This window comes from Chenopodium quinoa, unplaced genomic scaffold, assembly GCF_001683475.1.
Source record: "Chenopodium quinoa cultivar QQ74 unplaced genomic scaffold, ASM168347v1, whole genome shotgun sequence".
Lineage (NCBI taxonomy): Eukaryota > Viridiplantae > Streptophyta > Magnoliopsida > Caryophyllales > Amaranthaceae > Chenopodium > Chenopodium quinoa.
Genome location: NW_018742649.1, coordinates 24,375 through 35,492, shown reverse-complemented (window position 1 = coordinate 35,492; position 11,118 = coordinate 24,375). Strand labels below are relative to the sequence as shown.

At 33.9% G+C, this 11,118-nt stretch overlaps 1 protein-coding gene across 1 annotated transcript; it reads right to left on the bottom strand.

Annotated features, from left to right (window-relative positions):
• Window positions 1–9,048: 9,048 nt before the first annotated feature.
• Window positions 9,049–10,593, bottom strand: LOC110721963 (probable carboxylesterase 7). The gene has a single exon (XM_021901196.1). The coding sequence runs from the start codon at window positions 10,358–10,360 to the stop codon at window positions 9,389–9,391; it is 972 nt and encodes a 323-aa protein (XP_021756888.1). The 5' UTR covers window positions 10,361–10,593; the 3' UTR covers window positions 9,049–9,388.
• Window positions 10,594–11,118: the final 525 nt, after the last annotated feature.

Below are 11,118 nucleotides of genomic sequence, written 5' to 3'. Positions count from 1 at the left end.
ACCAAAATGTACTATAATGCATGTTTTTCATAAATAGGGTAAGAAGAAATATTTTCAAAAACAGAAAGAAGAGATATTTTAATAAAAACATCCTCATCACTAGACTTTTCACGCTTTCGCTTTGTTCGATAACAAATGACATGAAAGGTATTCATAGCTGGGTTTGGTTTGGGGGAGACAAAAATGGGTGTCTACAAATACGTATAATTATATCTTAGAGATTGACTTAGGCGTATTACCGCCGCGTGATTACGTAATGCTACTCAAACTCACTAAACAAAACCAATACTTTGCAGCGGAAAACTTCAATACTCTTCTTTTATTAAATAGACTAAAATTAGTAACCATTGTCATGAGTACTCAAAAAGAAAATTTAAGACCAACATTTCCTAATTTAGGTGAAACCATTCCCGGAACTCCATATGCTCAATTATTGACTCCACCTTAAATTAGTCAACACTGCTTACCATTAAGGTAAATAGGGCAAACCAAAACAAAATAAGAAATACAGGTTAGCAAAATATGCTAAGTGAGACAAGTGCAAGATAATTAAACTCAATTTATTAGCAAACATGCTTTTGAAATCAATTCCATCCTTTCTAATAATTAAACCAATAATTCCAACTCAAATTCCAAAACCAATTTCAATAATCAATTCAATAAAACCAACTTCTCAATAAAATCCAATTCCTTTAAAACCAATTCCTCACCCAAGTGTGCACACCCCCAAGCTAGTTTCCTTATGTTTCAAGGCAGTTTTTGAGGAAAGACTCGGTCATACAAAGCCCAAAGTCTTATCAAATAAACGAAATTCGCATAGTGGGATTACTAACATGCTTATAAATCTTTAATAATAATAATTCAATAAATCCTCTTTAAATTCAATAATTCCAACTTTTAATAATAATTCAAACTCCTTTTTATTAAATTCCACATGCTTTCAAAATCAAGCTTTTCAAACATGAATAATAATTTTAATTATTCAAATAAGGTTATAAAATTAATAATCAAATTAAATTATTAAAACAAATTATTTAAACATACTTTTATTTCATAAATCATAATTTTATTCAGTTTATTTAATTCAATCATCGTAAAATCATTCAAACATGTTTATTCAAACCAATCACTTTCAAGGTACCCAGCCACCTAACATACCTTGATCCTTGCTTAGAAAAAGCACTCCAAAAGAACCTTAAGAATCTTGATCGAACATACCCTACAAGTAAATATGACCTTAATCAATATACGGTTAACAAATAATCACAATAAATAAATTAAAAACCCCCAACTATATGTACATGAACTTTTAAATTAATTTCTCATAAACATCATTAAATTTCTGATTTTATTTAATTAAAAATCGTTATAATAATTTTTATAAATCCCTCATAATAATAATTAATTGAATAAGAGAAAATAAGAAGAAAAGATAAGAAACCAAGAAGAAGAGAAGAGAGGAGGTGGCGACAAGGGACGCTGGCGGCGACAACAGGTGATGCTGGAGGTGGAGGGTGGCGGCCGGTGGCGACGGAGAGGTGGTGGTGCACGGTGGAGGTGGTGCGCAAGGAAGAAAAAGAAAAAGAAATAAGAAAAGAATTTGAGAGAGAAATAAGAGAGAATTATGAGATTTAGAGTGAGTGTTTGATCATGAATTGAAGGGGTATTTATAGGCTTGTGTAAGTATGAATTATGATAGGAAAATGTAGGAAGAATTATGGCAAGTAGGATTTATGGAATTACTTGGAGAAGTGAATGAAAGAATTTTGGAATGTTTTGATATTAAGGTGATTGTGTATAATTAAATATGGAAGGTATGTTTGTCATCAAAAATAATATGACAATTGGAATTACTTGGAGAATAGTTAAGAGGAAAAAAAAGGCAAGAAAATATGATGATCAAATATTAAGAAGATGGAGAAATAGAATTAATGAAAATAAGAGATTTTGAGAGATACTTAAAAATACAATTTTACCAAAATAAAATCCCCTAAAATAATTCAAGAGGGCCGAAAATCTTGAGTTTCCCATAGCTCAAATTTTCGGATTTCTCTAGAAGTATTTAGGAAGATTTTGCTCGGTTTTAAGGAATAAAATAATTGTGTAAATAATATAGAATAATTTTTTAAATAATTATTTAATTAAATATAAATTATTCACCAATAAATAACTAAGAAAAATCAAATTTTCCATACATGGTATGGAAAATCCGAAATCCCTATCTAAATATTGGGAATTTTCGGCCATCTAATATAATTAATAAAATATTATTTTTCTTTAATTAAATTATCCAAAATATATAAATAACCCAGATTTTAAATAAGATAAATGGATAAAAAATCTTATCCAAAATAATAATTAGTTTTCAAAATAATTTTGGCGCCAAAATACAAATATTATTTTGGCTCCAAATAATAATTTTTACTAAAATACCCTTTTCATAAAATAATTCCTAATTAATTAATTAGAAAATACATATGAATATACATTTGTCCACTACCTAGTCGTGGTTTATCATGCCTAATTAAGAGGTTTGATGTTAACACAAAGCAGTTAGTCATTCACTTGACTTATATATCTTAAATCGGAGCAAGTAATATAAAATGGAGGTAAAAACAAAGATTATATATTACTCGTTTTCAAGGTAGTATATTATAAAAATAATGCTACTACTAGGTAAGATTTTATATTTATTATTTTTGTCACAATTAGTTTATTATTTGCTAGAAAAATTGGCATGAATAATCTCAACTTTGTACTGTCTCATCCGCCAATATTAATCCTAACTTTAGATATTTTTTTATTAATTCAAAATTTGTACACCTTATGCTCTTAACACCTCAAGGTGATGATCGGTTACCTATAGAGGAGTGTAGACGCCTAAAAATGTCTCCCCAAAACCAAACCCAATGATGAACAACATTTCACCGCCATTATTTTTCGTGTTGATTATTTAATCTTGAAGTGCTCAAATACATATTCAATCCCAATACATTTCATAATCAATTCAGTTCCTATCACATTTTCCCAAACCATAACTTATTTTCCTCTTTTCGTGCCTTTAAACCCTTAAAATCATTCATTTTGTGTCCTTTTTATCAAAATATATAAACCTATTTTTTTTGGTCCATAATCTGGGTCCAATTATTGAATATTTGGATGGGGCTTGAAAAGAGCTTTCCAAAGATATATTATAAGTCCAAATCCGAGTTATAACAAATACGTTATGGACAAAATACTAAACTAAGCCCAAATCGAACTTAAGCCCACCTTACCTACGACCCAATGATCACGTGGAGGGTCTAAAGGTTTTAATCCCATTTCTAAACCAATTAGGATTTATTAGAAGCTTCTATAAGTTTCTAAAAAATCTTAGTTATCCTTTTTGAAAAGATAAGGTTAAAGATCAGAAAATTGGAACCTAATAATCCCACCTTTGCCTTTTCTGCTCAAAACAATCCCACCATTTTGAATTCCCAGAATAATCCCACCTTTAACCCCCATCTTCTTGAAACAAACCTTTTACCGATTTGTGAAATTGGTAACTTATTTTAGAAGGTGAGTTGCCACGTGTCACCTTCTGATTGGTACAATTTTAATTGTTTTAATATAAGCCAATTTTGGGGGTGGGGGTTTGTGGATGGTCAGGTTTGGGTTTAATATAAGCCAATTTTGGGTTAAATGGAGATTGGGTATCAGGATGGTTGAATGGAGATCAAGTTTTGTGGGTGAGATTAGGTTTTTGGATTGAATGGAGATCGGGTTTCAGGGAGAGGTATTTCGGGGTGGCTGGGTGGTTGGTGTTAGGGGGTTTTAAGGCAGCGGTATTTCGTGGGTGCGATCGGGTTTCATGGCGGAGGTATTTTGGGGTGGCTGGGGAGGTTGGTGTTAGGGGGTATTATGGGTGGATGGGGGCGTTCAGGCTGCTAAGTTTAGAGGTGCTGGTCGTTGGGGTCGTGGTTAGGTGGTTGATGTTAGGAGAGAGAAAGATGGTGGTGGGGTTAGGTGGTGATGTGGTGGTGCTTATGAAAGGGTGGTTGTGGTTATGGTGGGTAAGTAAGGTGGGAGATGAGAAATTGAAAAAAAAAATAATAATAAAAAAAAAAAAGTTAAAAAAATCAAATAAATTAATTAACTTGTTAACAAGTTGTAGGTTAAAAGGCTCATTTTGAGCAGATAAGGGTCAAATGTAGAACTATTTTAGGAATTAAAAAAGGTTGGGATTGTTTTGGCAGAAAAGGCAAAGGTAGGATTATTAGTTTCCAATTTTCGTTAAAGATTTTGAAATTGAATAAAACTCCTTTTTTAAAAAATCCTAATTATATTCGAATTGAATGACGTTCAAAGATAGTCAGATATGATTTTTGTGCCTCATAGTTTTTATCCAATTCTTAGATGGTTGGATATCTCTTGAAATTATCTTTTTAATGATATATTAGAATATTAATTCCGAGCTAAACGAAAAAGATATAAAAGAAATACAAAACTTTATCGAAAACTGACACCGTCCTACTATTTCGGCCATATCTTTTATTCTACAAACGATTTTAATCTGATTCAAATTAGGTTAGAAATTAGAATTCAATATCTTTCCAACGACATATTATTTATCTCATTCCAATTTCTGGATCAAAATATATGATAAAAAAAATTTGCAAAAACTGTTGTTTATTTCAAGAGTTTTATTATGATTCGAATTTAGATCTTTTCTTGATTCTTCGACCCTTCTTTTTTCTTTAAAAATAGAGGACATATCATCATCAACAAGCTTGAACACCAAAAATCATTCTCTCTTCCTCTCTTATACACCAAAAAACCATTCTCTCTTCTCTCTCATATTCTAAGCCTTAAACCTATTCTTCTAATTACACAATACTTTCCCTAAGCACTCTAAGGAGTCCATACTTGACCTGAGGTTCCGTCCATAAACCAAGGCGTGAAAGGTAGAATTAATTGATGGTTTGGACCAAATCAACTCTACATTTATTTAATTTATTTCAATTTGATTTATTTTTATTGAAGTTACTAACAATTTATTCATGATTTAGCAATTTAAAGGAACGCACGGAATGTGAGTAATTAATTAATTTAATTACTTATTTTATTTTATATTGCTTGTATCAAGATTAGGGTTATTATTATGATTTCATTTGACTCACGATATTATTGTAAATTGCTTCCAATGTTGATGTTTACTCTATTGTTTATTGTTGATCACTATATTGCATATTTAAAGGGAATATGTAATGGAAAATCACGACTAATAAGATAATTTGGACGACCAGTTTAGGTTCATTTTTAATCTTGTTGTTTAATCGAAGTGATCACAATACTTTAGAATTATATGTTGCATTAACATTCAACCAATTTAGCACAATTATAGTTTGGAGAAAATTGAATCTTTGTTTGCATGTCATTGAGCGAGATCGAAGGGAACATTTTTCACAATAAGAATCGAGTAGACGCCAATACGGGCGAATGTGACTCGATGACTCACTTCGTACAATCATCCTCGGTCCTCCTTTTCGCGGTTCCAAACCATATGGAGTTATTAATCTCATGGATTATGAATGGGGAGTAACCTTCACGTGTCAAATGTTGTTGCCTTTCATTGTCCCTTATTCGTGGTTCCTTAAATGATTCGTGAGCGGTTTACAAGTTCCTTAAAAACTTGTTGGCGACTCCGTACTGTCCGTGTCCCTAATTGTATATGTCAATTCCCACTTCTTATGAGTGCTAAGCATATTCACTTATGCTTACGTAGGCGCGTTTCGAACGATGCCTACAAGAAGGCATTTTATTTTTTTAAGTTTAATATACACATGTCAGCATGTGTTTGGTCAAAAAATAAATGAAATAAGATAAAAAAAAAATAAAAAAAAAGCCCCAAAACTACCAAGGATAAAAATTAAATAATAAAAAAAAAAACCAAAACCCAAAACCCGTCATTAGAGATCCATTTCCTTTATGTCCTTGCCCTTTTAAAAGTCTAGGACTTTACACTTTTTAGGGTGTGTAAGGATTTGAATTCATCACTTTTTGGAGGACCTTGAATTAGAATTGAGTCTTCATTACCATTTTTTATTAGAAACCAATAAAGAGGCGCCAATGAGCTTTACGAAAACTCATAAACCTAGTTCATGCCTTTCTCCCAAGTGGAGTTCAAGGAATAATTAGCACGAATCATAAGTTTACCAATACCCAAATTGGTCTACTAGTACAAGATTTTAGTTCGGGAGCGAGGGCAATGACGGAGCTAGGAATTTCCGACGGGGGGGACAAATGAACCTCGCTTAGTTTGACAAAAACATTAGAGCAAATTAAATAATAGTTAAAGTTTTACAGCTCAAAATTATTAAATTCGGAGTACGTAGTAAAAAAAATCAACATCATATGACAAAGTTTCCTCCATAAACGAATTTGACTAAGGGTTCGTAATTTTTTGAAAATTTTGAACAATAAATAATATAACTATTTAAATGTAAAACTTGTCATAATTACTCCGTACGTATTACACTCATAATTTGAGTTAAGGTTCATGAAAAACTACAATTACAATGATTCAAGTACGTATATGAAGTAATTATTAAGAAATAACTTGAACTAATACTATCTCACACTTTTAAACTACAATTACAATTATTCAAATAAGTATAGGATTACGGAGTAATTGTTAAGAAATAAATTATAGTAATATAAACTATAAGAAGTAATATAAATGAAATAGTTACCTAAAAAAACATATTTGTATAAACTAACCAAAAAAAAATGCCAATGAGAAGAATCAAACCCCCAGTCCCTAGATCACATTGATCTATCAAATACACTTTTGACCGCTGCGCCAAGTACTTTAGTCCATTGCATTATTCAAAAAATATTGTATATATACTATACTATGTTTGGGAAGTGCGGGGACAGCTGTCCCCCCTTGTCCCACGCTGGCTTCGCAAGTGATTACAATGAATGTAGGTATTTATTATTTAATTGAAATTCGTAAAAAGCAAGGACAAAATAAACAAGATTTGCCTTGGCTTAAGTGATAAAACAATCAATTAATTTATTCAAATCTAGTCTTATTTAACAAAATAATACTATATTGAATCGAATAATTAAAATTAAAGTTTATTTTAAATTGGTCAAACAAAACTTATTAGTATATTCAAGTGATTTAAGACGAGAAAGGACATGTGATTGAACTAAGTGCTCGGGAATTACCACTTTTCATTGTTAGATCTTCGTTTAGAATGCAAATGTACCCCGTTTTGTTCGGGAACCTCCATCATAAGAACAAAGTAATAAATGGATGCGTATTTAGGACAAGAGGGTTTGATTATTGCATAAATTCACTAAGTATTACAAATAACTTTCTGGCTATTTTTCTATGTGTTAAAAGCTCATTTGAACCTCTATATTTAGGGAATGGTTGAGATTAGGGTTTCGGAGAATTTGCGGCAGCAGGGGCGCTTTAGAAGTTGCGCATGGGCGATGCACATAAGTATAGGAGTTGCGTTGCTCTTGGTAGTGTGACTTATGGTCTTGCGCATGGTTGTATGGTAAGATTTGATTTGGTATTTTTCTGAAATTCCGAATCTTTGTAAGCGCAACACTGGGAGTTGCGTTGGGCTACTGAGCGCAATGATGTAAGTTATGCCGGCTCCCGAGCTCAACTTCTTGAGTTGCGCACTGATTTTCTTATGGCAGCCCTAGATTTTAACCTTGGTGCTCTAAATTCGTCTGAAATTAGGTTTTATTCATGGATGTGGCCTAACTTTTGATCGAGCTTAGTCTATTAATCTTTAGTCCATTTCGTTTGGGTCGAGTTAGTCTATATTATGTGTTTAGGCTTTGATCAGTAGTCCATTGGGATTCTTTACTCCAATCAAGTACAAAGATGGAATTATTTATCGTCATACCACTTTCGGTCGGGAAAGAGGATCAAAAGTAGAAGTCTTCACCAGCCCCTACCACGATGCCACCGCGGCCAACTCGCTACTAGCCTCGCCCAACCCCTTCCCTTCGAGCGTCGGACGCCGCCCAGACCTCCTTCCCCTCCCCCGGTGTTAGAGTGCCCCGATGCCACCCTCTTTTTCCCCTTCAATCACCAAAAAATCCAGCAAAATCCCCCGAATGCCAACCCCCAAATCTCAAACCCTAACCCTCACATCCGATCCCTATCAACGCTGATGGTAAAGGGAGGAGAGAGAAGGAAAAGGAGCAGAAGGCTAGAGCGATGGTGAGGAAAGGTGCAGCTGGATCTTTTCGGCGGTCGTGGAGGTTGTTTATGGGTTTTTAGATGGAACGGAGAGGTTTTACGGGAGGGTTTTAAGGGAAAAGGGAGGGCGGTCGGGGCAGCGCCGGCACAAAGGGAGGGGAGGAGGTCTAGGCGGCGGCTGACATTCGGGGTGGAAGGGGTTTGGCAGGGTTGGCCGTAGTGGCATCGTAGCAGGGCTAGTCTTGGTCGTTTTTGTTTTTATTTTTATTTTTTTAAGTTATTCATATGCTAACATGTGTCTTGTAACCTATAATATTAGGTTGGATGACCAATTGGGAGTGCTATTGGCAGACGTGGTATAAAATTCAGATTAATTAAAAATAATGCAAAGTTATGATTAATATTAGTGGATGATGCAAAGTTGAGATTAATCATGATAATTTTTCCTTTTTATTTTTGTCTTTTGTTTATTCTCGTCGGGCTTTTGTGTTGTAACATTTAATATTAGGTTGCATGACCGATTGAGAGTGTTATTGGCAGACGGGGTATAAAATTCAGATTAATTAAAAATAATGCAAAATTATGATTAATATTGACGAATAATGCAAAGTTAAGATTAATCATGACAAAAAAAAAAAAAAAAAAAAAGGGGTATCTAACAAAATTGGGAAGTTGGCAAAAATAATATTACAAGTAGCATAGCTATAATCGTCGTGCTCTTAACTAAGAGCCAAATACTTCGTAGTTATCACCGACAACGTCCTATAAACGTAAATAAAAAAGAACGTCCTCAGTCTTCTCACACGTATTTCACAGTCAACAAACAGCTTGAAATGCAAAACAGATGCTGGAATTTATATCGTACAACAATAATCAATGGTATGATTACTTGATTAGTTTCAATCATGTAACCAACAATTCAGCCAATCACCAAGAGTTTGATTCAAACTAACAAAGTTATTAACTTACAATAATGCGACATTATTATAGCTTAAACAGTACTACCAGTCTACAACTAACAAGAACATTACAGATGATTTAACAAATTTAACCCCATATTTTTTACATTTCATAGTTAAACTTTCCTCAACCAATTAGTAATTATATCAGTCCGGAATTATTAGTTATGTTGATATGCACTGCGACAACAAAACCCGACAAGGTACTAAACCATGATCACATCTCACAAGCACAAATTTGTGAGTTTGAATTATTGATAAAATCAGCCACCCTTTTAAGCAGATCTTTAGCTTCATCACAATCAGGTTTATACAGATGAAAAACATGACCTCTTCCTTTACTTTCCATAAACTCTAATTCACCTTCCCATTCACCATTTTCTTGACCTTCCCTGAAAACTTCATAGTATTTCACTCCTCTTTCTCTTAAGAAATCTTTCCCACCGACACAAACCAACACCTTCTTACATCCAACAATCTCTCTTCTCATTTTCTCCGGGTCAGCCGCAGGGTTCAACCTCGGGTCTAAAACCCCGGTCGTATCGGGGTAAAGATAATCCCATAACCCATTGGGTTCGCTGTCTCCGAAGAACGGATGGACCATTGCGATCCCTGCAAAACAAGACTCAGACCTAGACCCAGACCCATCAGACTCAGACTGAATCCGAGTTACAATGTCATGGACAATGTTAGCTCCAGCACTATCCCCAGCAAGAAAGACCTGATCAAAATCAGCCCGGTCATTGAGCCAGGGCTCGGGCCCTGACCCGGTTGAATGAGATAATACCCACTTTGTCGCGGCCAAAGAATCGTCATAGCAAACAGGCATCGGGTACTCCGGAGCGAGGCGGTAATCGACAGAGATGGCGATACAGTGAGCTTGTGATACGAGGGAGTTGAGGTAGCTGTGGTAGATTGAAGACGAAGCAGAGTAGAGGCAAAAGGCGCCGCCATGGATGTAAATAAGGATCGGAAGTTTAGAGTTTGGAGGGTCAACTTTGATGGGTCGGAAAATACGGGCTGATAAGCCCGGTGAGATGGTTACGTCCTTGGAATTGACTAAGGTGGCTGAATCAAAGGATGGTGGAACAGTGTCAGTTTTGAGAAGACGTTCGATTCGGCCATCTTTGTAGACTCGAAGACGAGGGGAGAAATCATGGAGGATTTCTGATGACATTTGGACTTCCATTTTTCTTTGGTTTTTTGTATGGAGGTTAGAAAATGCAATGGTGAGAAAGGGAAGGGGTGGGGAAAGAGGGGAATATAATGGTGGCGGTTGGGTTGTAGCGTTGGGAGTTGGGGAGAGTATAAAGGGAGGGGGAAAGTAGGGGTGTGTATTTATGTAGAAAATTGGAAGGTTCTATTTTTTTGTAGTTAACGATAAAACTAGTTTTGTGGCTGCTAAAAATTGAGAAAACGATTTAAGGAATTTTTTTAATTTGTAGAATTTAAAAATTAGGATAATGATCCTTCTTATATATAATCCTTACGGATGCATATGCGGAGCTAAAAAGGAAAAAAGAAAAACATAATAATATATATATATATATATATATATATATATATATATATATATATATATATATATATATATATATATATATATATATATATATATAATGTAGGAAATTATGACTGTTACTAAAAAAAAAAAATCAAAAAATTGTTTTTTATTACCAAAACTTCTAAAACTTATGTTTTACTACAAAAAAAAATTCTAAAAATTGTTTTTTTACCACCTAACGTCAACAAAACCGTTGAACCTAACGGTTTAATTTTATTTTTTTTCGAATTTCTTGTAATAAACATGTTTTTCTTAGGTTTATGGGACATTATGGCCCTTTGGGTCCAATTTGAGGTTGAAATTAATAGAAAATGATCGAAAATGACTCATACTGCGTGTTTCACGAGGTATTTAAAACACACAAAACGAGGCATTTGCGATCA